The 25,456-nt window shown below is 46.0% G+C and overlaps 2 protein-coding genes across 6 annotated transcripts; one reads left to right on the top strand and one right to left on the bottom strand.

Moving 5' to 3' along the window:
* Positions 1 to 244: 244 nt before the first annotated feature.
* On the top strand, positions 245 to 13,127 carry CHST12 (carbohydrate sulfotransferase 12). 5 transcript variants are annotated; one of them, XM_087942224.1, is made up of 3 exons: positions 1,271 to 1,338; positions 9,519 to 9,667; positions 10,930 to 13,127. In XM_087942224.1, exon 3 carries the CDS (start codon positions 11,023 to 11,025, stop codon positions 12,271 to 12,273), a length of 1,251 nt encoding a protein of 416 aa, XP_087798350.1. In that variant the 5' UTR covers positions 1,271 to 1,338; positions 9,519 to 9,667; positions 10,930 to 11,022; the 3' UTR covers positions 12,274 to 13,127. The 5 variants fall into 5 exon arrangements, with proteins under 5 accessions (XP_087798352.1, XP_087798351.1, XP_087798350.1 ...); XM_087942226.1 differs by lacking the exons at positions 1,271 to 1,338; positions 9,519 to 9,667 and adding an exon at positions 245 to 291; XM_087942225.1 differs by lacking the exon at positions 9,519 to 9,667 and having other exon boundaries at positions 1,244 to 1,338.
* Positions 13,128 to 20,537: 7,410 nt separating this feature from the next.
* On the bottom strand, positions 20,538 to 23,152 carry LOC113423704 (QRFP-like peptide receptor). Its single transcript, XM_026685231.2, has 2 exons — positions 23,045 to 23,152; positions 20,538 to 21,808 (listed from the first exon to the last, which is right to left on the bottom strand). Exon 2 carries the CDS (start codon positions 21,804 to 21,806, stop codon positions 20,538 to 20,540), a length of 1,269 nt encoding a protein of 422 aa, XP_026541016.2. The 5' UTR covers positions 21,807 to 21,808; positions 23,045 to 23,152.
* Positions 23,153 to 25,456: the final 2,304 nt, after the last annotated feature.

The raw sequence follows: 25,456 nt of genomic DNA, 5'->3' as shown, positions 1-25,456 counted from the left end.
ATGGCTGCACTGGGTCCCAGTTCAAATTCCCAACGCTCAGTGAGCACCTCAGGGCCTTCGCTCTCCCCGCCCCCCCTTTCAGGCCCACCTTCCTCACAGGGCCACGGTGAGGTGGATGTTACCAAAAAGGACACCACATCCGCACCTATATGTCCCTCAAAAGGAAGCCAAGAGCGGCATGTGAATAACAGGAAGTGCATGAATCAACCGATCCTTCTTCTTCTGTTTGCAAGTCAAGGGCCTGATCTTGTTTTTCTCCCGGGGTGGAGGACAATGAAAGAGTCATAGCAGGTTGGTACAAGGCACCTAGAAACTGGGAGATGGTGAGTTCTAGTCTCATCTTAGGCCTGAAAACCAGCTGGGTGACTTTGCACCGATCACCAGGAGACTGTGAGTTCTAGTCGTGTCTTAGCTGTGAAAAGCGAGCTGGGTGACTTTGGGCCAATCACCAGGAGACGTGAGTTCTGCTCTTAGGCATGAAAGGGAGCTGGGTGACTTTGGGCCAATCACCAGGAGACTGGGAGTTCTAGTCCTGTCTTAGGCATGAAAGGGAGCTGGGTGACTTTGGGCCAATCACCAGGAGACCGTGAGTTCTAGTCCTGTCTTAGGTACGAAAGCCAGCTGGGTGACTTTGGGCCAATAGTTTGCTCTAGGCATGAAAGCCAGCTGGGTGCCTTTGGGCCAATCACCAGGAGACCATGAGTTCTAGTCCCAACCTCTAGTCTAGTCTATTCCGAAGCGGATAGTATCTTCACAATACATGAAGCCTGCTTGGGATCAGAGTGAAGATACCCGGTGAAAAACTAGGCGCTGGGGGAGTTCTAGTCCTCTCTTAGGCAGTGGGACTTGCGCCAGTCCCTCCCGCTTAGCCCTGGGAGGAGGAGGAGGAGGAGGAGGAGGAAGAAGACAAGGGCCCTTCCAAGAAAACTGCAGGGGCATTAAAACAAAAACTCCTCCTCCCCACTTGCTGGGAGAAAGTACTGAAAGCCCCTTCGGGATGGGGCGGTGGGGGGAGAAGCGAAGATCGGGTTGCAGCCCGACTTCTCCTGCTCTCCCCGAGCGCCGCGGGGAACAGCCCGCCAGCATCCGCGGAGCGCAGCGCAAGCCTAAGCAGGCCAGGCTTACCGGCTCTTGCACGGCCGGGCCTCGTCGCGCAGCGCCCGGGGAGCGGCAGGCGGCGCTTTCGTTGGCTGGGAGACCCCCGGGCCGGGCCGGGCTTCTCGCGAGAGGGGCGGCGCAGCCCCAGCCGGAGGAGGAGCTGCGGCCGGGCTGGCCGGAGAAAGAAAGCGGGACGCGCCGCAGCCGAAGGCGCGATCCAGGCAGCGGGGCCGGCCGGAGGTGAGCGGGGATGCCGGGCGCAGGTGGGCAGGGGATCGGCCATGGGGGTGGGAGGGTAGGGGGGCTGGATGCAGCGGCGGCGCCTTCTTCCTCCGCGCCCACGTGGGCGCATCTTTGCAAAGCGCATCGCGCCCTGCCTTGCCTTGCCTTGCGCTAGCCTCTTCCCACTGAATTCCCTCTCCCGGGCGCGCACCTTGGCTGGATCGGAAGCTAAAACCCCGCGGGGCGTGGGATCCCCTCCTCTCACAGCCGGGGTTGATATACGAAAGATGCGCAATAAGGGCTTCCGCGGGCGGCCGCTTGGAGATCCCCTGCCACCCTTGCGCCATCCTCGCTTGGGTTTTTTCTCCCCTTGAGCAGGAGCGGCTGCTGGCTGGGGAGGGGGGCATCTCGACTCCAGATGCCCTCTCTCCCCCACCAGGCCTGGCTGGTGGCTGCCTGGATCTGGGGAGGGGATCATGCTTCCTCCCGGCATCCTTGGGGTGGGGCTGGGATGAACACCTGATACAGGTGTGTCATGATCTCAGTCAACCGATGGTGCATCCTCCATGCTTGCTGGAGGTGGTGTGAGCTGGTGGCATCACAACACCCATCTGTGGTTGTGTCTTGGGATGGACGCCTGTGGCAGGGGTGTATTAACCATTAAGCAGACTACGCACGAGACCCAAAGAGGGCACCACAAAGTTGAGAATATGGCTTCATTTGTACAGGGCACCAAGATTTGCCAGTGCTTAGGGGCACCGGTGAGTCTTAATCAGCCACTGGGCTGTGGTACAAAGCTGGCTTGTGATAAAATACAGGGAGGAGGGGGTCAGGCTTTGTTCTTTCCCCTTACTGGTGAAGACACAACCCTGGTTAGGATTGGAATGGCCGGAGAATAGGGCCATCCCATTGGCACATCGTGCTGAGATAAGCCACGGCTTGCTTGAGTTAAGCCAAAGGTCTTCCACCTTGGCAAGTTTAAGACTTGTGGGCTTCAACTCCCAGAATTCCTGAGCTAACATGACTGGAGGAGGAGGAATAATTCTGGGAGTTGAAGCCCTCAAGCCTTAAAGCTGTCAAGTTGGAAGACTTGCCACGATGGCTGGGTTAAAGTCTAAAGCTTCAAATTATGGTTCATAAACCTGGCTGGCCAGCTCCCCACATGGGGCTACCCTGAAGCACACGATGGGTCTTAATATAACCGGTTGGCCACGTTGTCTTTTGCAAATCATGAAGGGCAGGCTTTGTTGTGGGAGATCCAACTGGGGGTGCCAAGATTGGCTGGCTGGGGAACTCTTGGAAGTCCACACAGGTCTTAACATTGACCAGGTTGGACATCCCTGAGTTAAACCAGCTGCGTCTCTGGCTGAGAATGGTGATTTCTCGGTCTTGGGCTTCTGGTGGTGTGCACACATCTTTCAGGAAACGAAAAGGAGGAAGTCTAGAGCTTATGCGAGCCCTTTCTGAAGAAATGGGACACCCAACGCAGCTGTGGTGCTCCATGTTCCTTTGGTGGGACAGCGGTTGCTTCATTGCAGTTCTTGTCATCTTTGTGCACGGGGTGCTTGTAACAGCTCTCCTTTTTTGGAGAAAGAGGGAATGATCAAGCATAAAGCTGGAGGCGCCTGGATATCTTCACCCTGCCTTTGAAGACTTCTGCGTGGCTCGGGTCTTCAGCGCCCAGGACACTAGGAGGAGTTGTCCTGGAGAAGAGCAAGGAAGGAGGAAAGCTAGGTGGCCCTTAGCTCAGGGTATCCATCCTTGGCAACTTTAAGACCCGTGGACTTCAATTCCCAAAATTCCCATTTATTTGGAAATAAAATCTGCAGTTTGGAACATATATAAGGTTAGGATTTAGAGAGCCACCTCGGTCTAGTGGTTGAGACACCAGGCTGGAAACTGGGAGAGTGTGAGTTCTAGTCCTACTTTAGCCATGAAAGACAGCTGGGTGACTTTAGGCCAGTCACACTTTCTCCATCCAACCCTCCTCACAGGGTTGTCGTAGGGACAATAGGAGCAGGAAGGAGCATTAGATAAGCTTGCCACCTTGAGTTACTTATAAAAATAATGAGCCAGAGATCTGTGCTTCGCTACGAAAATAGGTGGTCGGGCTTAGTTTTTGGGGAGGAAAATAAGGGGAGAAAAAAATTCTGCTTCTGCTTACCAGCATCCATCGGTATTCACCTGGCTAGGCGTCCTGTCGGTATGTGAGAGAGTTGAGGGCTGTTTGGAAACTGAAACAGTATTTGCTGTGTGAGCAAGAAGGAGACAGCAAGGAGCCTGGGCGTGGCTTAGCTCAACTGTTCTGTATTAAAGCTGCTTGGTGCTCTGAAACTGAAACTCCTCCGCTTGTGTTTTGCATTTGGAAAAGATTTCTTTCCAGGTGGAGAGAGGGAGTAGTGCTCCTTAGCATCAGAGCATAATAATAATAATAATAATAATAATAATAATAATAATAATAATAATAATAATAATAATAATAATAATAATATAGGAAATACTAATACTCTGATGGTGATTTCGAAAAACTCTTAGTGAGCACCTAGAAGCCAAGAGGAACATATGGGCCAAATTTCAAGTTTGTAGGCTTTACGGTTCTGGAGATTTTGTGATGATGCGTGAGTGGTATTTTGCTTTTATATAGATAGAAGATGATAATAAAGATAAATAAATACAGGTAAATAAATGGATACAGGTAAATAAATGGAGTTAGGGAACAACATCTCCATCACGATGTCATGCAATTGCTACCCTGACACGTCATTGTGGCTTGTGTCAGTCATCTTAGCGAACAAGTTGAAGATGGATGTGAAGGCATCGGAAGGTGGATTAAACTGCATGGCATAGAACCCAGTTCTGGCTCTCGGTGTTTTTACGCCTTTGGCAAATTTCTGCTCCAGTTGTTTTTTTTTTTTTAATTTTCCCTCATCCAACTTACATCAATCACTAAGTGCAAGTGCTCCTTGCAGATCTGTGATGTCTTTCCAGCTTCTCCGGGGAGTGAGTGAGAAAGAGTCCACTCTTCTCCCCGTGGCTTTCCGTGAAGCAAACCCTTTTTGGTTCGCTTGAGTTTGTCCAGAATACCAAATAATTGGTTGCTTTTGCTTTGCTTGTTGACCGAAATCCTTGCAGGCCTGCTGAATTTCTATTTTTAATGTGCAACCACTTATGAGTCACCTCAGGTTGGCCCAAGCCTGCTGGGATGATGGAATCCAGTTTCTAGCTAGGGAAAGGGAGTTTGCTTTGGCCAAAAGTGGCCTGTGGATTATGTCCGTGGATATATCTTGAATGGGCCCCTGAGCATCCTGCAAACTTCCGGTTTGTCGGCTTCGCGAGCGGCAGGGATTTGCGAAGCTGCGCGATCCCTGCCGCGCTAGCCGTTTTTGGGGCTCCGACCCACACGGGTACGGAGCTAGGCTGCCCTGCAGGGGCAGCTGAAGGTTGGGGGGATCCGGAGAAGGGACTGGGGGTGTTGCAGACCCCCTCCCTGGCCGGCAGAACCCCCTTTTCCCAGGACGGTGCAGCGGCGGTCCGCAATGGCCGCCACAAAGAAGCTGGCAGCCGGGTAAGAATGCGCAGGAGGAAGTGGAGAAAGTGATTGAGAGGAGAAAGTTTTTCTTGGCTCCTAGGACTCTAAGACATATTTAATAAAATTCCTGAAAAGTATGACTTTCTGAATAATACCTGCCAGAAGAGGAAAAAAGCGGCTGTTTGAAGGTGCTGAAAGGATAGCTTTCCCTCTTTTCCTACGGAATAAATAACTGGATATTAAGAAACCTATTTTTTAGGTGGAAATTGGTTTTAAGCGATGAGTGGGAAGAGAGAGGATTAAAAAGAAAATATTTGTATGCTAAGACTTTGTTGGAGCAGATGCCTTAAGGATTTGAAGACTAGAATATATTGTAATAAGATTTTAAACAGATTTGGACTTTCTTTCTCTTTGATTGATATTACCCCAGAAGGAGAAAGTGAGATCTCTGCCTTGGTTTGGACTGATTGATAACTTTGGGACTGTTTTATCTTTTTTATTTTCTTTTGAATATTCTGGTTGTTGTAAGAAGAAAGAAGGAGAAAAGAAAAGAAAAGATTTATAATGGCTCTTTCTGTTGAGGAACTAAGAAAAGAATATGAACAAGCAAAAAAAAATGGTAAAGATGGTGTGGAAGAAGCTTTCCTTTTCTTAGAAATGGCGCTTACTAATTATCAACAAACATTACAACAGATGAAGACAGCAGAGGAACAAGAAAGAAAGGAAGGAGCCATCTTTAATGAATCTCAGAATTTGATCCAGAAAGAAGGAAGAGAGAAAGAAAAGAAAAGAAGAGAAAAGAAGAAAACTAAAGGACTTAAGGACTTAAGATCTAAAAAAACATTTAAGAAAGGGAAAAATAAAGTGCAAAACCAATATGATGATAGTAAACAAAGGGGAAAAGGAATACGACAGAGAAGGGAAGCCGGTAAGGCAGAGGCTAGAAGAAGGGGGGGTAGAAAGATTTGTTGGGAGAAGAAAGAAAGGGAAAAGGTGGAGAAAAGCTACAATGTTTTGAAATTAAATGGAAAAAAGGAATTTTTTATGGATAATGGATAAAGTATAACTTTTTTAAAAAAAAAAAAGATTTTGCAAGGTACATAAGATGAGATGGTAGTATTGCAATGGTTTAAGAGTTGATAAGAGATTAAAATGTTAAAATGTTTAAAAATGATTGGCTTTAAAACTTAATAATAGGAGAGGTTTAGAATATTGTTTTAATTAAAGAGTTTAATAAAATTATGGTATTGATGTTATTATAAAATTTTTATTATAGTATTTTTTTTTTTAATATTTGGATTTATTGTCTAATTATGCACTTAATTGTGTTGGATGTATTAGTCAGATAGAATGTACCAAGCAAAATCTGATTGGGTATTAGATATTATTTTAAAGATTAATTTGATTAACTTAGGGGGGAGATAGAAAGGCATCATACTCTGTTTAATGATTTCAGGAGAAACTGATTTGTTTTTTTTTTCATAAGGAATGAGACAAAAGGATGATAAAAAATGGACAAAAGATACAAATATAATGATTCAAACTAAGATGATTAATTAAGGTAGAATTAAGAAGTGTGAAATATGTGGAGAAGTTAATATAGAAGGCTTAGAATGGTAAATAAAATAAGTAATGATATGTAAGATGAGCATGAATATAATTGAAGTCCATGAAGAGAGAGACACCTGGGTCCAAGTTACTTTCCAAAAAGATTTTTTTATGTTTTGTGTGTTGTGTGTATATGTCTTTTTGGGGGAGAATTGGTAAAAACTTGTAGAAATATAGAATGAGAATAATGGTAACTAAGTCAGAAAGAAACAGATGAAATAATAATAATGATATTGAATAAGAGTAAAGAGAAGTAAAGAGAAATTGAATAAGAGGTTTTGGTATATTATATGGAAATGGTTTAAAATAGAATCATAATTTATCTGACTTGTTAAATTTACAATGGAAAAAGGTTTAAACATGTAATGAATAATGATAATTTGTGTGTTTTAAAAATTAATAAAACTTGTTTAAAAAAAAAAAAGATAAATAAATACAGGTAAATAAATGGATACAGGTAAATAAATGGAGTTAGGGAACAACATCTCCATCACGATGTCATGCAATTGCTACCCTGACACGTCATTGTGGCTTGTGTCAGTCATCTTAGCGAACAAGTTGAAGATGGATGTGAAGGCATCGGAAGGTGGATTAAACTGCATGGCATAGAACCCAGTTCTGGCTCTCGGTGTTTTTACGCCTTTGGCAAATTTCTGCTCCAGTTGTTTGGTTTTTTTTAATTTTCCCCTCATCCAACTTACATCAATCACTAAGTGCAAGTGCTCCTTGCAGATCTGTGATGTCTTTCCAGCTTCTCCGGGGAGTGAGTGAGAAAGAGTCCACTCTTCTCCCCGTGGCTTTCCGTGAAGCAAACCCTTTTTGGTTCGCTTGAGTTTGTCCAGAATACCAAATAATTGGTTGCTTTTGCTTTGCTTGTTGACCGAAATCCTTGCAGGCCTGCTGAATTTCTATTTTTAATGTGCAACCACTTATGAGTCACCTCAGGTTGGCCCAAGCCTGCTGGGATGATGGAATCCAGTTTCTAGCTAGGGAAAGGGAGTTTGCTTTGGCCAAAAGTGGCCTGTGGATTATGTCCGTGGATATATCTTGAATGGGCCCCTGAGCATCCTGCAGTAGAACATGGGATATCATCAGCGTTGGAAGGGACCTTGGAGGTCTTCTAGTCCAACCCCCCCCCTCAATTCAAGTAGGAGGCCCTATACCATTTCGGATAAATGGCTGCCCAATCTCTTCTTGAAAACCTCCAGTGATGGAACACCCACAATTTCTGGAGGCAAGTCGTTTCACTAATTGTTCTCCCTGTCAGGAAATTCCTCCTTAATTCTAGGTTGCTTCTCTCCTTGATTTGTTTCCATCCGTCGCTTCTTGTCTTGCTTTGTGGTGCTGTGGAAAATAAGTTGGCCCGTGTTGCTTTCCTGAAGGTTCACAAGTTGCGCAATGCACATTTGGCCTGTAAGCTGTAGATCAAGGGTCTTCCAACTTGGCACATTTGAGACTTGTGGACTTCAACTCCCAGGATTCCTGGGCTAACATGACTGGAGGAGGAGGAATTCTGGGAGTTGAAGTCCACAGGTCTTAAAGCTGTCAAGTTTGAAGACCCCTGGAATAGATAGATAAAGAGAGGTAGAATAGATAGATAGAAAGAAAGATAGATAGAGGGGGAGAGAGAGAGAGAAGGATAGGATAGATAGAATAGATAGATAGATGATAGATAGATAGATAGATAGATAGATAGATAGATAGATAGATAGATAGATGATAGATAGAATAGAATAGAATAGAATAGAATAGAATAGAAAGAGAGGTAGAATAGATAGAAAGAGAGAGATAGGAGAGAGAGAGAGAGAGAGAGAGAATAGATCAAGGGTCTTCCAACTTGGCACATTTGAGACTTGTGGACTTCAACTCCCAGGATTCCTGAGCTAACATGACTGGAGGAGGAATTCTGGGAGTTGAAGTCCACAGGTCTTAAAGCTGTCAAGTTTGAAGACCCTTGCCATATAAACTTCACTGTTCTAAAAACAAGCCATAGTCGAATGCTAAATTTGGCCCTTGGTTCCTTTTTCTGCTTGAGCCAGGAAAGGCGTCTTAACGCATGACTTCGCATGCTTTCGAACAATGCACGGGGCAAGGAAGGGACCCCGCCAAGATCTTGGGTCTGTGAAACTTCAGACTTCTTCATGTGTTGTTGATTTTAAAGTTAGAGAGAAATCCAGAGATGCAATCAGGGCAGACTCGTTCCCAAAGCAAACACACCATTCTCCATGGTTGTTTACATGCTTTCCCTTCCACCTCATGCTGTAAAGACCATTTCCCATGTCTGCTTCGCTTCCTGTCAAATTCTACAGACGGGATTTTGCAGGAATCCAGCCCGTTTGAGAAGATTCAAGGCACACCCTTGTTGCTTCTTTCCAGAAAGCATGCCTTATGATGATTTATTTACTTTCCAGGAAGGAATCGGGTCACCCTGCCATTGTCGGTCAATCTGATCTTAAAAAGTCTGATCTAGATTCCTTTTGCCAAATTGTTGTGAAGATTTAGTGATAAAGAAGGGAACAGCTGGATTTCTTTAAAAGGTCTTCCAAAGGAGACAGGAATAAGGGACCAGGAATAAGATTTAAGTTGCTTTTTGCTGAAAGCTTTGCCCGCCAATCAAATCAAGCATTGAAAAACTTCAATTCTTTGGCATGGCTTGAAATTTAAAGTGATTTCCGTCTTCAAAACAGCTGATCTTCCTCACGTGGTCTCCTTTTTCCCCTCTAAGGTAAGAGTCTCCAAACTTGGCAACTTTTAAGACTTGTGGACTTCAACTCCCAGAATTCCTTAGCCAACATGAGGAATTCTAGGAGTTGAAGTCCACAAGTCTTAAAAGTGGTCAAGTTTGAAGAACCCCTGCTCTAAGAGTGATCAAGGAGAAGATTTGGGGTAAGCATTTCTTGCGTGACGAAGCATGTGAGTCACTTTTGATGTAGAAAGAAAGTTTCATTATTTGTGGAGAAAGTGCCTTATCCTGGGGATCTGGTTGATTAATAATAAACAAGCAAGCAAGCCAACAAACAAACCTTAGAAACATTTTGTGGTGTTCTTTTTTTGGCTGAAGATCCTAAGAAATCAGGACTGCAAGAACCAACTTCTGAAACAAATATCTAGACTCCCATCTACCCCAGATTTTAAAAGGAACAGAAACTTCCAAACTCCGCTGATGTTATCTAATTCGGGATTCAGAAATTCACCGGTTTGCCGGCCGAGGTATTTCAAAACAGGAGAGATAGCAGCCTAGAAACGGATGAAATTGGTGCTGCGGATTCCAGTTTGTGGTGATCGATTGTGTTTACTGAGGGAGAAAGGTTATCACATTCTCTCCAGAGGGGAAATTCACTTTTGTGAGAAGTAGCTCTGAAAAGGGTTGTCGATTAAAACCAGTGAGATAACGCAGAATTGGCACAGGAAAAGAGGGAGATGAACTTTGGTCTCGGGAGAGAGTGGGGTCAATCCAGAACAAAACAAAAAAAATCAATTTCGGATTAGGGTGATAGTGTCAGAGCAATAATACCACGCACGAAATACAGTTTTAATACAAGTTGTATCTACAATGGTTTGAACTGGGTTCCACTCTATTTTGGTTTTTTTGGGAGGGTCCACCTTTTAAAATTTCGGGTGTGCTGCAGATTGAAATAGACATAACAGCCAATAGATGAGACTCTCTATAGCTCTGGGTTGAACTGTGGGATCCACGGCGCACTCTGATCCTGCTGTTTTCATGCCGATGTTTCATTACCCAGCTAGGTAATATCATCAGTGCAGCACTGAACATGTTATTGATAACAGAGAATATTTATAGTCCGGGGTTAAATTGTGGTGCGCTCTCTAAGTTTGCTGGTTTTCTTGCAGACATTTCTTTATCAAACTAGGTAACATCATCACTGCTTTAAGGGAGAGTGAAGAAAGAGAAGAGGGGGAAATGACTGTGGGATCCTTGGTCCTCTCTGAGCTTGGTGGTTTTCTTGCAGACGTTTCATGACCCAACTAGGTAACATCATCCATGTTAGAAGGGAGTTGGGTTTATGGCAGGAGGAGGAGGAAGAGAAAGATGAGGTCCTTGGTGCTCTCTGAGCTTGGTGGTTTTCTTATGGACATTTCATGACCCAACTAGGTAACATCATCAGTGCTAGATGGGAGAGCATTCAGAAAGCAAACCCCACTTCCTTCTAGCACTGATGATGTCACCTAGTTGGGTCATGAAACGCCTTGCAGGAAAACCGCCAAGCCCCAAGAGCATCAAGCACTCCACTGAAGATACTACCTAGCTGAGTAAGGAAACATCTGCGCAAAAACAACCAAACTCAAAGAACAACAAGGACCCCGCACATCCCAACCTTTCTCCAGTTCTCCAAAATTCCATTTGATGTCTTGAAGGAGGTTAGGCTGGGGAAGGCTGGCCTGTTCTGTATTTTCTCTCTAATAATGTTTGCGAAAAAAAACATTCACGTTGTGCTTGGTACCCCCTGCAGGTTTCCATCGAAGCCATGTTGGATTCCAGAGGTTTCCCGTTGAGTTGGAGATGAGCTCAGGAAGGAAGTAGCTGAAGATCCCACCTGGCAGCCATGACCAAGGCACGGCTTTTCCGTCTCTCGGTGGTCCTCGGCTCCATTTTCATGATCTTGTTGATCATTGTGTATTGGGACAATGTCGGGACAGCGCATTTCTACCTCCACACCACCCTCTCGAGGCCTCAGGGGGCGCTCCCCACAGCGGTGAAGGACAACCCAGGTTCTCTGCTGGAGATGGACGACTTTTTGGAGAACCTTTTAAATTCCAACCTGAAAAAGAACCTCGATCTGGGCTGGAAGGCCGAGAAGCCGAAGCTGCGACCTTCAAGCAAACCCGGGGCCAGCAACTTGGAGGAGAATGTCAGAGGCTACGAGTGGCCCACCCGGGAAGTCAACATGGTGCTGGACCAAGCAAAGCTGCAGAAGGAGAGACGGCAGATGTTGCAGGACTGGTGCACTAACTCCAGCTTCTCCTTCCCGACCAAGGAGAGGACCTTCGACGACATTCCCAACTATGAGCTCAACCACCTCATTGTGGATGACCGTCACGGCATCATCTACTGCTACGTCCCCAAAGTGGCCTGCACCAACTGGAAGCGGGTGATGATTGTCCTGAGCGAAAGCTTAATGGACCAAGGCGTCCCTTATGTCGACCCTTTGGACATTCCCCGCGAGAACGTCCACAACACCAGCACCCACTTCACCTTCAACAAATTCTGGCGCCGCTACGGCAAGTTCTCCCGCCACCTGATGAAAATCAAGCTCAAGAAGTACACCAAGTTCCTCTTTGTCCGGGATCCTTTCGTTCGGCTCATCTCGGCCTTCCGGAGCAAATTTGAGCTGGCCAACGAGGAATTCTACCGCCGGTTTGCCATCCCCATGCTCAAGCTTTACGCCAACTACAGCAGCCTGCCGACGTCAGTGAGCGAAGCCTTCGAAGGTGGCTTCCGGGTCTCCTTCTCAGACTTCATCCAGTACTTACTGGACCCTCGGACAGAAAAGTTGGCCCCGTTCAACGAGCACTGGAGGCAGGTGTACCGCCTATGTCACCCCTGCCAGATCGAGTATGACTTTGTCGGCAAACTGGAGACCTTGGACGAAGACGCCACGTACCTGTTGCAGCTTCTCAAGGTGGACCATCTCCTCCACTTCCCTCCCAGCTACCGGAACAGGACAGCCAACAGTTGGGAGGAAGACTGGTTCGCTAAAATCCCCATGGCGTGGCGACAGCGGCTGTACAAACTCTACGAAGCCGATTTCGTACTTTTCGGCTATCCCAAACCGGAAAACCTGCTCAAAAACTGAGCAAGAGCCAGGTGGAGGAGTGTTCCTCCCCGCCCCTCCGCCCCCAAATCCCAAAGAATCCTCCTTATTTGATGTCCTCCAAATCAGGGGGTCCCCCAATTCCCAGGCCATGGCCTGTTGAGAACCAGGCCGTGCGAGCAGAAGGTGAGTGTGCACAAACTCAGCTCGATTCGGGCAAGCGGTGGGCCCTCGCCCTGTGTGTGTGTGCGCGTGACGCTCCATTCGGGTGAGCGGCAAGTGTGCCCGCTGCTCACCCAAATGGAGCTTCACAAATGCGCGTGAGTGCCAGTGCCCATCAGGTGTACAAATGGGGCACCATGCATCGTGCGAGCGCCCGCCGTTTGCACAAATAGAGGTTCACGAATGCTCACGAGTGGCCGTCACTCGCACAAATGGAACTTCACGGCCGTGTGCGAGAACCTGCTGCTTGTGCCAGTGGTGCTGCGTGTGTGAGCACACCTGCCTGCCGCTCGCACATGGAACCATTTCCTCTCTCTCCCCTCCCCCGTTCCACAAAGCTGGAAAGGTTGGGGACCCCTGCCCCAAATAACAAGGTCCTTCCAGGTGGACTTCCACAAGTGTACCTTTTTCTACAGCCTTTTACACATCGCTCAGTGGCGAACTCCCGACTCTTCTGCAGGAAAGGGTCTCAAGCCTCAACCAGCCCCCTTCGGGTTTTTTTTTGTCCAGTGTGACCTCTTGAGTTTTGCATTTGTGTTATGATCCGGTGGGTTCTGCCTCTGTTTTATGTTGATGCTTTTTTGGGGTGCGTTTAAAACAAATGGAAAGAAAGAATTAATATATTAAAAAAAATATTTAATACGGAGCTTGCCGTGGGAAGGAAGAACGAAAAAGTGTGTCCTCTTACGTTGCTTCTGTTCAAACTCCCCCCCCCCAAACCCCAGAGGGTGGGATGGGGTGAGAAAAACGCTGCGGGTTCAGAGTCATTGGTGGTAAAGCAGCAGGTACTGATTCTTGGTTGCAGTTGTGTGCATAAATTTATTTATTTACTTATTTACTTACTTATTTATTTCCTGCCTTTATTATTTTTACGAATAACCCAAGGTGGTGAATGTATCCAACACAGCTTCCTCCTCCTATTTACCCCCACAGCAACAACCCTGTGAGGTGGGATGGGCTAAGTGAGAAGGACTGGCCCAAAGTCACCTGAGGCAGAACTAGAACTCACTGTCCCCTAGTGGTTGGTCCAAAGTCAGCCAGTATCATTATTTTATTTTTTTCATTTTAGAAAACCCTACAAATATGCCAAAAGTTTTATTTGGTAAGGTGTTTGGAAAAGACCTCTGGGGAAAAATACCACTAACCAGGTTCACTGGCCTTTCTAAACCATGGCTTCCTCGGTATTTTGGCTGTAATCTCAAGTGTAAGAAAAAAAAAATAGTACGAAGTGTGCCACAGTCCAGATGCAATTTGCAAGAGACAACTGTCTGGGTTTCAACAAACCATCCCATGATCTTTAAGCCTGCCTCCCAGGAATTGTTGTGACCTGTTTACAGCTTTGTGGAATCCTGGTCTACAGAAAAATACAAGCAAAGATTCTTTGGGGCAACCAAGACTTTAAGATGATGTATTTGCGTCTGTTCAAAGTTCTGTAGAAGCTAAGGTTTCAGAAGACCCCAACACCGATAAAATAAACCCCCTGCCTCAATTGCCACTGGATATCTCAGCTATTACGACCCCTCTTGGAGTGTGTTGGCCATTTTAAGTGCATTCCTTTAATACTTGCCATTTCACTTATGCCAAAGTTGCACAGAATTTGGCATTTGGCCCAGCGTCCCCTTCTTCCTTCCTTTTTTCCCCCTCCCAATTTTGTGGAAGGAGACCCAAGTCTTCCTCCTGCATGTCTCTGGAGCCAGAAGAACTAGATTCTTCATAGCTCCTTAGTTGCTCCAACTCTCCACATCGGGAGCAGCTGATAGTAAGACGTGTAAATCTGCCCTTCTGGCATTTGCAACTTTGCTTGCTGCCAAAATCTGGAATGTGTGACTCACCCTTGGAGAAAAACAAGGCAAGGCCCTTGTCAGGTTTTTGCACGGAAAAGATAAACAAGGGTGGATTGCCCAAAAAGCGATCCTGAATCTATTCATTTCTGACAGTCTCGTCATTTTTCGACACGAGGTGGAAGGGACTGGGAAAGAGCAGAGAGAGTGTGTGTGTTGTAGTTTTCTTAAAGCAAAGTTAGGAATTGTGCTTGGGCTAAGGAATGTGCACCAAGAGGCAAACGGGAACAGTTTGTAATATCTTGGGTAGAAAAGGTCTGCAAATCCTCAATGGGAACAACATGTTTTTGTGCATATTCATCGGTCTTGATTCTAAAAAAAAAATTATAACTAGATAATGTGGGCGTTTCCCAGATCTTTAAAAGAGGCCTGGCCCTCAACACTTCCATGTTTCAGGAATCGGGGAAGCAAAACCCCCCAAGAATCCAGAATATGTTCTCCTGAAGTTCTTTGGGCCATTAATGTGCATCAATTGAACTCAACACCTTGGGTTGGTGGTCCAGTAAGGTCCTTTGAACCAAGGTCCCTCACCTGTTGGGACAAAGCAATAGGAAGGACCACCACAACAAATTAAGAACCAAGAATCTTCTACCCCTTCAATCTCCGAGCGAATGTTTTCAGTGCCCAGGTGGGGTGCCTCCTCCAGGAGCATCCCAAACAAGCAACCTGTCAAACACGAATGTTTACCTAAGGCTTCTAAGCATCGTTCTTTTCTTCTGTGGGGAAAAAGAACCCTTTAGGGCATGTAAATCTTCCTCCCCTGGCAAGCCACCATCAAGTTGGTCTATTGCCTAAAATTAATGAGAAGGTTCTGCCCGGAACGAAAAAGCCAGGCAGATAGATAAGTTGTGGTGGGTGAGTCTAGACAAATCAAATATGGAAGAAGGAGGAGGAGGAGGAGGAGGAGGAGAAGGAGGGGAGAAAGAGAAGGGGAAGAGGAGGAGGAGGAATTAACAAGGAGGGGAGGAGATTTATAGCGGTGTTAAGCCATGTTGTTTCCTTGCATCTGTTGGAATGCAGATATGAGTGAAGGTTTTGGAACAAGCTCTTGTTTGCAATGGTTGTTTTCTGCCCTGGAAATAAAGGTGGGGCTGTGGAATGGCAACCGAGCCAGAATGAGACAAGGAAGCGTTGAACTGGGCCAACTGTCTGTGGGGGGATGAGAGCTGTGAAAACAAGCTGGACCTCAGCTATCCCCAAAATATCCCTTGGGGATTTCCTTCCCCTTTGGAGTACTGGTTTAGAGGAAAATGAAAAGGGGGTTTGTGGAAAGACTAACCAACGCAAACTTCGAAGCATCTGGAAAAGCAAGAAAGGGAGCTTCTGAATGACGTATTTACAGTGTCCATGTCTACTCCAGCCATCGTGCTAACACAGGCGGTATTATTCACATGTTAAAAGATGACACCAGCGTTTTGCGGAGGTTGTTCAGTAGCTTGTGATGGCCAGTGGCTCCTGGATATTATCTCATTTATAAAAGACTCTATAAGTTTCTTCAGCCTTAGCAATTCAAGCTTGCATGGCGCTGTTTCTCCGCGCCATACAATCCCTCGATATTTGGTTTTTAATGCAAAGTATCAGCATGGGAATGTTAAACAATATTTGCATATTTCTCTTTTGGGAATTTAGAGTTCAGTGGCAGAGTTTCCTAAACTTCATATAAGCAGGTGGAAAACTGCTAAAAGCAGTAAAAAAAAGAAAAGAAAAAAGCTGGTCAAGAAGAAGAACACACCAATGGTTTAAATCAATGATTCTCAGCCTTGTCAACTTTGCAATGGGTGGACTTCAACTCCCAGAATTCCCCAGGAAGACACCCGCTTTGATTTGTTTCCAACTCTGGGGCATTATGGGATTGAGATTTTAATCCAGCCTATCCTGAGCCTGACACACCAGCTGCCATGGATTATTAGCTATGATGGAAAGCACTGGTTCAAGATGATCATTTTCTCCTAACGTTTAATTTTCCCCCCCCTTTTTTTTGGAATATATTTTTTATTGTTTACAACGATAAGTATTAAGCACAGTGCAAGCATTTGGGCATTACTTTGCCTTACATACAAAAATATAACCAAACCATTAACGTTTCTATTATTGGTACAATATTTACATTTTGATTCTAATCCTTCTAGTTATTTTTGTTCCAACCTTCCCATCTTTTTTGCAACCACAGGTAAAACGTATTTCAGGTATCATCGTATCCTGATTCCCCCTTGTTTTTCAGTATTAAAGTTAATCTATAAGATTCTGCACAAGCCATTCCCCACCCCCCCAAGGCCAAAGAAGGTTAATTCAGGTCTTGTATCTGCCTCCTGGCTCACAACATTTTCCAAGTGAAGCCATCACTCCCCTAAACTGAGTTTCCCAGCTGCAAAATATTTATGTTCACTATATTAATATAACACTTCCTCCAGGACACAATGAACAGAGAGCTGAGCTCAGCCAAGGGCATAAACATAACGCTGCCCTTTTTGACTTTAGGGACAAATAATCCGTTTCTTTCAGTCTCTCCAATATAGGATTCCTTTAATATTTGCAATATGCAGCTCAGCAGCCTAAATATTTTCTTTTCAACTGGCACATAAATATATAATCTTACAAGGAAACCTTCTCTAATTCTCCTAGATCAAATGCTTTTGACTTCATTGGCATCCTTCTGCTCCGCTCTCATTCTTCCACTGCCACTTCCACGTTGAAATCTTCTTGGTCTTCTCGTTGTCTCCCTTCCTTCTCAAGGTGACTCAATCTACCCTATGATATCTCCCCCCGCTTTCTGTAAGTCATTTCCCCACATCTCTGCTTTCTCAACCATGTCCTTCCTAAAGCACCTTAGAATTTTGGACCATGTCCCTCTATATCTCTTCCTCTCCACCATCAGTCAACTTCAACAATCAAAATCAAGACTTAATAAAGAATATTTGTAGCTCTGGATGGAAATGAGGGGTCCTTGGTGCTTCTCTAAGCTTGGGGGCTTTGATGGTGTTATCTGGTTTGGATAATAGCAATAGCACTTAGACTTATATAACGCTTTATAGTGCTTTAGAGCCCTCTCTAAGTGGTTTTACAGAGTTAGCATATTGCCCCCAACAATTTGGGACCTCGTTTTACCCACCTTGGAAGGATGGAAGGCCGAGTCAACTTTGAGCCTGGTGGGATTTGAACTGCCAAATTTCAGGCAGCTGGCTGCAGCAGAAGTAGCCTCCAGTACTGCACTCTAACCACTGTGCCACCGAACGAAATGCCTGCAAGAAAAAACCAAGCTCAAAGACCACCAAGGACCTCTCAAAATAAAGTCTTGTTTTGTTATTTCCTTGGTGCTGGTCTTGGGGTGTATTTTCAACTAAAAGCTTTGGCTTTTCAAGATTGAAGGAATGGCGCAGAGCAAGGGGGATCTCTTGAGGCCATGGATCTGAATGTGGCACCAGGGCCCTTCCTCCTACACCCAGGAAATAACTCCTGGTCATCTGCTTCTTCCAGGAGGCATCTAAGTGGCATCATGGTTTGAGCCATGTAAATATCAGAGAGGGGGCCAGGTGGTTTTCTCCATGCTTCATCATTGTGATTGCTCTCACTTGCACCTCCTTCTTCCGGCAGCTTTTTTTTGGGGGGGAAAGATAATATTTAGTGAAGCCGCTTGCTTTGTCTGCAGCCGGGAAGACCAACATGGCAAGAACTGCGGTCTGTTGACCGTTCCTTCGGTGCTCAGAAACAAGCCAGGGCTAGGTTTGAGCTGACAAGCTTTCCCCGGCTGCTTTGGATGGCAGATTCATGAATATCCTGGCATGGTTGTGTTAAATCTGCCGGATAGAAAGACTGGTAGGGGGCTCCAGAACTCTGCCAACTAGAGGAGAATCTCCATCTCCTGCCACAAGAGGGCGCATTTGGACAATATGTTCTTCTAGGACTCTTAAGGTGACTTTACCAGATTTTGGTGTTTGGTTTTTTTTGTGAGAATGAAAAGGTTACAATTCTTGGTTGTTTTTCTTGCTTGCTTTGCAGGGAAATTGGTGAAGGATGCAGGAAGGTGCATTGAAATGAGGAGTCCCTTCGTAGCTGAAGTTCGGGGAACACTTCAAATTTATTTTTTATTATGTATTATTGGCTAGGCCTTTTTTTGAGGCAGTCTGGGCTGCAAAACTAAGATCAGGAATGCAACTATGACTATCAGACCCTTTGTCGAGAGTGGCATCTCTTGACTCTTTCCTGTTTGATGGCAGCTGACTTGATAGATGCTGTATCATCTTCCAGTTTGGAGTTGTGGGGCTTTCCGTCCTGCTGCACCTGCCCGAGATATCAAAATATCCGGGAGGCAATATTTGGGTCTCATGGGAAACCGAGCACAATTCCATTTCCATCTCTCGGCAAATAGCCTTTTAATGTCCTTGAGCTTTGTTTGCAGGGCTGAGCGAGTTAAGAGATTGATTTAACGTCAACATCCCAGCTTTTATCACATGAAATTAACACATACCTGACAACTTCAGTGTTGTGTGTCCGTTTCATTTCTTTTCGGGTCATTAATTCCAGATTCTGGAGTTTCCATTCCTTGGTCTCTGGAGTGGCAGGGAGATTTAACGTTTGATTGGCCTTTGCACATATACCACAAAGTCTGAGCGTTTATCTTTTCCATTATCACAGGTCTCCAGATGGTTAGCAAGTGGAGAAGCTGTGAATGTTTATTTGTTTATTTATTTATGTCCTGCCTTTCTCATTTTTATAAATAATTCAAGGCACCGAACACACACAATATTCCTTCCTCCTCCTATTTTTCCCCACCAAACCGACCTTGTGAGTTGGGTTAGGTGGAGAGAGAGTCACCCAGCTGTTTTTTGTGCCTAAGGCAGGACTAGAACTCAGTGTCTCCTGGTGATTGGCCCAAAATCACCCAGTTGGCTTTCATGTCTAAGGTGGAACTAGAACTCACTTGTCTCCTGTTGATTGGCTCAATGCCACTCATCTAGCTTTCATGCCCAAGACAGGAGTAGAATTCACCGTCTCCTGGTGATTGGCCCAAAATCACCCGATCATCTTTCACGCCCAAAACGGAACTAGAACTCCCAATCTCCTGGTTTATAGCCTGATGCCTCTGCCACTAGGCCAAACTCCTATTTCATCAACTGAGTTGTTAGACTGCCCCCTCCAACATTGGTTGCAGTCCAACTGACTCAATCATCCCATAAAAACCAACTCAAAACAAGTAGAGTTTCAATCACAGGATGGCAGCCATGTTTTTGACCCCAGTCTACGGACTTTCCCTGTTAGCACCTAGGATTCTCAGTGAAAAGAGTGACTCTATACTGCTTGCAACTGGAGACCAGATAAAAAGTTTTCCATACTATAGGTTTAATTCTATGAGAGCCTTTTTCTTACTTCTATAAAGCGAGAAGACCCAATCTGCTTTCTATCCAGAAAGCTTTGGGTTTTGGTTTTTTGGTTTTTGTTTTTGGTTTTCTTTCGCAAGAATTCATACTGGGAGCACTTGATTCTGAGCTAGAGGTAAAAACCACTCTCGTTTTCTTCCTGCCTTTTAACTCTAATTTGATGTGATAATGGAATTAAATGTCTGTCTGCCGCAGCCAGAAGACATTTAGTGCAAATTGCATCTGCAGGAACCCTGGGCGTTTGAAGGGGCTGTAAAAGATGAAAATGGAGAAAAATGGCTTTGACGCTAAAAATTGGAGTAATTCCTTGGAGGACTTTGGTTCATGGAGAGACTCCAAAAGCTTGCAGTTAACTGCTAAAATTGAGCATGATGGCACTTGTGTCATCACTGCAAGAGTTTAGATCCTGTCCTCCATTCACTGTTTCCTCTTCAAGAAGCACTGATGAAGTTACCTAGTTGGGTCATGAAATGTCCACAAGAAAACAACCGAACTCAGAGAGCATCAAGGACCCCACAGTCCTCCTCCTCCTCCTCCTCCTCCTCCTCCTCCTCCTCCATCCCCTTCTCTTCCTCCTCCTCCCCCCTCCTCTCTGCAAACCCCACTCCCTTCTGGCACTGATGCTGTTCCCTAGTTGGGTCACAAAATGTCTGGAAAAAAACCCACCAAGCCCAGAGAGCACCAAGGCACCCCACAGTTCAACTCTGAGCTGCAACTATTCTCTTCTACCGGCTTCAGGAAGGTGCTTACGTCAAGGGAAGAGGCACCGTGGAAACATCAAACCCTTGTGGGAAGCAGGTTCCTCAACACCCTATTGGTCATCCCTAGTTGATCTATGAGTTGATCTATGAGGTTGATCTATGATCTATTAGGCAAGACTTCCGCAGCTGTGGCTGTGGCCTACTTTGCCTTCTCTCCGTGTTGCAAGGCCGGCTTCTTTTTTAGCCGAGTCTGTGGACCTCCTGTGAGAAATCTTCTTGGGCACAGAAGGTAGCCAGTTCCTTCCCAAGGGAGAGAAGTTGAGAAGGGAAGCCACCTTCTTCTGGTATCGGCTCCTCATTTCCTGAGCGGATCTGTAGAGGCTGCCCACGAAACAGTAGCAGATGGGGTTCAGGCTGGAGTTGGTGAGGCTCAGCCATTGGGAAAAAGCCCTCAGTTGCAGGACCAGACGAGATGGCTCTTCATCCCGTGAGGCCTTGGGGCTGTGGAACTCTATCCAGATGTCCACCAGGTAAATGGGCAGCCAGGAAACGGCAAAGAGCAGGACCAAGGCGATGACCATTTGAGCCACCGTCCGGCGGATCTTCAGCCTGGAAGCCAGCAAGGTCTGCTTCAAGGCTCCGCAGTCTTTAAGTGCGCTGCTTGCGGGTCTCCAGAGACGGCGGACCGTCAAATAGCAGATGACCACGTTGAAGGAGACTGGCAAGCAGTAGAGGGCACAGAAGAGGAAGAGGTTGTAGCTTCGCTTGAGCTCTTCCCGGGGCCACATTTCCCGACAGATGGGGAAGACCAACAGGCGATCGGAGCCCACCCTGATCTCGTCCCGTCGGCTCATAAACGCAAGAGGCAGGCAGATGCCCAAAGACAAGACCCAAATAACCAGGATGGCAGTCAAGATCTTGGTCCGGGTGAAGAAGGACCTGGCCTTCAGCGGGTTGTGCACACTGTAATAGCGGTTGACGCTGATGACGGTCAGGCTGAGAATGCTGGCGGAGACGGAAAGAGCCTGGAGGAATGGCGCCGCCCTGCACAGCACGTCTCCGTAGAGCCACGCTTTGTAGACCAGGTTCCCAGTCGTGATGGGCATACAGATGCAAACCACCATCAGGTCACAGATAGCTAAGTTGATGAGGAGGCTGCGGGTGGCATTCAGGCTGGGCATGGCGTGGCTCCTTTTCTGGGTCAGCATCCGGAGTGACATGACGTTGCCCACCAACCCCACCAAGAAGGAGAGCAGGTAGAGGATGGTGAGGCTGAGGGTGACCGGGTCTTTGTCGAACAGGAAGAGCAGCTTCTCTACCTCAGCCCAACCCAACTCTGGTTGGCTCCCATTTGGCTGTCCCGACAAAGGCAGGTTGGGTGGCGTCCACGCCTCCGGCTGGCTCCCGAGGACGGTGAGGCTGAAGGAGAGGTTCATAGCTGGTGGAGACAATTGGGGGGAGAAAGAAACGACATGGTTGTGACCTGGGTAAGCTGAGAAGGAGCTACTCGCGGTTGAGGGAGAAGAGCAGAGGTTTCAAGGAGAAGGAAGGGAAGGAAGATTAAGGACTATAAGGACTCTTTATTTTTTTAAAATGAAAGGGAGCACGTCAGCTAAGAAAGTGTAGCGAATGTTCCCATAGAGACCCTAGAAATAAACAGGTTTTCTTCCTTCCTTCAGTGGAACGGCTTCCCTCCAGAAGTTATGGGTGCTCCAACACTGCAGGTTTTTAAGAAGAGATTGGACAACCGTTTGTCTGAAAAGATATAGGGTTTCCTGCCTGAGCAAGGGGTTGGACTAGAAGACCTCCAAGGTCCCTTCCAACTCTGTCTTCCTTCCTTCCTTCCTTCCTTCTTTCCTATCTTCTCCTTCCTTCCATCCTTGAGATTCTACCTTCCTTCCTATCTACCTACCTACCTATCTTTCCTTCCTTCCTCCCTCCCTTCCTCTTCCTTCCTTCCTATCTACCTACCTATCTTTCCTTCCTTCCTATCTTCTCCTTCCTTCCTTGAGATCCTTCCTTCCTTCCTTCCTTCCTTCTCTCCTTTCCTCTCTTTCCCCTCCTTTCCTTCCTTGAGATATCTCCTTCCTTCCTTCCTTCCTTCCAATCTTCTTTCCTTCCTTCCTTCCTTCCTTCCTTCCTTCCTTCCTTCCTTCCTTCCTTCCTATCTTTCCTCTCCTTCCTTCCTTTCTTTCCTTGAGATATCACCTTCCTTCCTTCCCTTCCTTCCTTCCTTCCAATCTTTCCAATCTTTCCTCTCCTTCCTTCCTTCCTTGAGATCTTTCCTTTCCTTCCTCCTCCCCTCCTTCCTTCCTCCTTCCTTCTTCCTTCCTTCCTTCCTTCCTTCCTTCCTTCCTTCCTTCCTTCCTTCCTTCCTTCCTTCCTTCCTTCCTTCCTTTCTTTCTTTCTTTCTTTCTTTCTTTCTTTCTTTCTTTCTTTCTTTCTTTCTTTCTTTCCACGACTACTAGGAACAGGAGATGGGGAAGGCATCAGCCCTCTGAATTTCTCAAGCAGGAGGTCAGGATCCAACTCTTGGAATATTCTCTGCCTGCAGCTCTTGGCAACTTCCAATCCTTTATTTCCAATCAATAGAAACAAACCCTCCATTGCCTGCCTGCCTGCCTGTCTCCCGTATCCCCCTTTTTACTCTCCCCTTAGAAACAAGTGGACTTACCTGGAGCAGAGATGGGTCTGGTAGCCGAGGGGGACCTAGGAGGCTGGAAGAGACCTGCAGCAGAGCAAGTGGGCTCCCTCAGCTTCTGCTGTGGACATTCCTTCCACACTCACCGAAGCACAAGCAAACGCTCTTCACACGTGCAAGCAACACCCCCCAACACACACACCCTCTAGCCAGTCACAATCTGCAGCCCTCCAATTTTGCCTCCCCACCCAGCAAGTAATCATTTCTCACTCGGTCATCGAGACCTCCAACTCTGCGGATCATCTCGCCCTGCCGCAGCTCACTAGGTTCCACCGCTTGGATGCACACACAAACACCCACAACACCTCCACTCACGCACCCCCTTTGCAGCACGCTGGTCGAAACCACTACAAAAAGATGGGCCTGTTTTTAAACGGGTGCCAGGAAAAGCGATAATAAAGGTTATCTTATTTATCTTATCTATCTTATTTTATAGTCTTCAGGAGACTAGAATACCATTCACCTTGGCGTGTCCTATGCATGTGAGTGTGTACAAACACACAACCCTCAGTTGTGACTCTCCTCCAGTCACAGCACACAGGGAGACATTTCCCTTGAAAGCCCTAAGCACACAAAGAGATATTTCTCTGCTACACCTCAGGTTGGTACGCCGTAGAGACATCCTTCGCCTCTTCCTTCTTTAACCACCTCAGATAGAGACCTTAAATAAAGCCATTTTGTGCCTCTGCCTACAAACCATCCTTTTTCTCCTGTCCCTTTTTTGGGTGGGTGGGTGGGTGGGAAATCTCTCCTTGCACCCCAGGTCACCTTAAGTGGAATAAAGTGGAGGTGAGGCCAGGAAGCACCTGCTTGCTTTTCCTTTTGACTGGGCATTCTTTTTTTTTTAATTGTACAAAATACAAAAGGAAAAAGAAAAGAAAATAGGAAATGAAGGGAAGGGAATGGGAAAAGAGGGTGTGAAATACAAGGGGTGGGGGTAGAAAAAAAAGAAAGAAAAGAAGGCATTGACTTCCAACTCTTCCTGGATCAGTACAAAGATAAACACTCTCAAATCTCAACTTTTTTGCTTTTACATATTAATATATACTAGTCATTTCTATGACACCAAATCTTTCTACTCAACAAAACCAAGATCAAAGTTTCAACACAAGCATAAATTCCAGAAGTGATATCCCAATAAGAACATACTTTCCTCTTTAATTAAAGTATTCAATTCAACCCTTCCTGCTTGATCTTCCTTGCTATGGAAATAGTATGGATGGCTATTTTGCACCTAGTAGTCTTTGGTGAACTGTCACTGTTTTTATTTGCAAAATTTATTGCCTTTCAGATTCTTTGGCCTTAGTGAAGAAAAAAAACAAGGCATTCTCACTGCGGGGAACCCAAAGGGCATGGACACCAGTGGTCACCTTGCCTGGAGGACCTCCCTGGTGCTGAAGGGACAGCGCCCCATAGCCTTCACCTTGATGCCAGGTTCCCATCACAGCAGGTGCCCAGGTGAACCTTGGCATCGCCTGGAAGAGCTCCGAGTGAGCCGAATGAGACCAAATGGGTTTTGGTTCCCCAGAGCATCGACCTCACCTGAATCCCTTTCAATTCTGGGAAGAAAGAAACGTGGGGTCCTTGGTGCTCTCTGAGCTGGGTGGATTTCTTGCAGACGTTTCTTTACCCAACTAGGTAACATCATCAGTGCGAGACGTTTGCTCAGAGAGCAAACCCCACTTTGCATTCTTTATTGGTTTCTGCTTTATCGATGCTTCACCAGAGACAAACAACCACTGCAAAGCAACACTGGTGTTTTGCCCCAAAGCACGGCGGGCAGCCTGTTCTTTCAACCTGCGCAAATCTCTTTACGGAGAACGGCAAAGCGTAATTATAATTTCACACTTTGTTTTTTCTGACTTTCCCCAGAAGCACAGAGTGATCTCACAGAATTCAGAAGACCCAGGATTGCAGCCTGTGAATCATTTGAATTTTGAATCACGTGACCATGGGGATGTTGCAATGGTCAAAAGTGTGAAAAACGGTCATAAATTACTTTTTTCAGTGATGCTGTAAAAAAAAAATTGAAAGGTCACTAAACGAGCTGTTTTAAGAAACACAATTTTCTCCCCAACCACAATCCTTCCATGATCCATTTTTTATTGTTCCTCTTTCACTCCTAAAATGCCTTTGACTCCTAAAATTTCCTTTGAAATTCTGGATAACTTTCTATTTCAGACAGTTTATTTATTTTTAGCTGCTTCCTTCTCCATCGGTGGGATGGACACATTTTTCCTTTCTTTCCTTTCCTTTCCTTTCCTTTCCTTTTCTTTCCCCTTCTTTCCTTTCTCCTCCTTTCCTTTCTCCTTTCTTTTCTTTCCTTTCCTTTCTCCTTCTTTCCTTTCTCCTTTCTCCTTCCCTTCCCTTCTTTCCTTTCCTTTT

This window comes from Notechis scutatus, chromosome 12, assembly GCF_049901735.1.
Source record: "Notechis scutatus isolate UNSWTSFEM ecotype Mainland chromosome 12, rNotScu1.2, whole genome shotgun sequence".
Classification (NCBI taxonomy): Eukaryota; Metazoa; Chordata; class Lepidosauria; order Squamata; family Elapidae; genus Notechis; species Notechis scutatus.
Note: the sequence above shows the minus strand (reverse complement) of the source record. Positions and strands in the feature narration are given on the sequence as shown.

Coding starts and splice junctions, on each gene's coding strand:
- CHST12 (XM_087942226.1), top strand. CDS start 11,023: ATGACCAAGGCACGGCTTTTCCGTCTCTCGGTGGTCCTCGGCTCCATT.
- LOC113423704 (XM_026685231.2), bottom strand. CDS start 21,806: ATGAACCTCTCCTTCAGCCTCACCGTCCTCGGGAGCCAGCCGGAGGCG.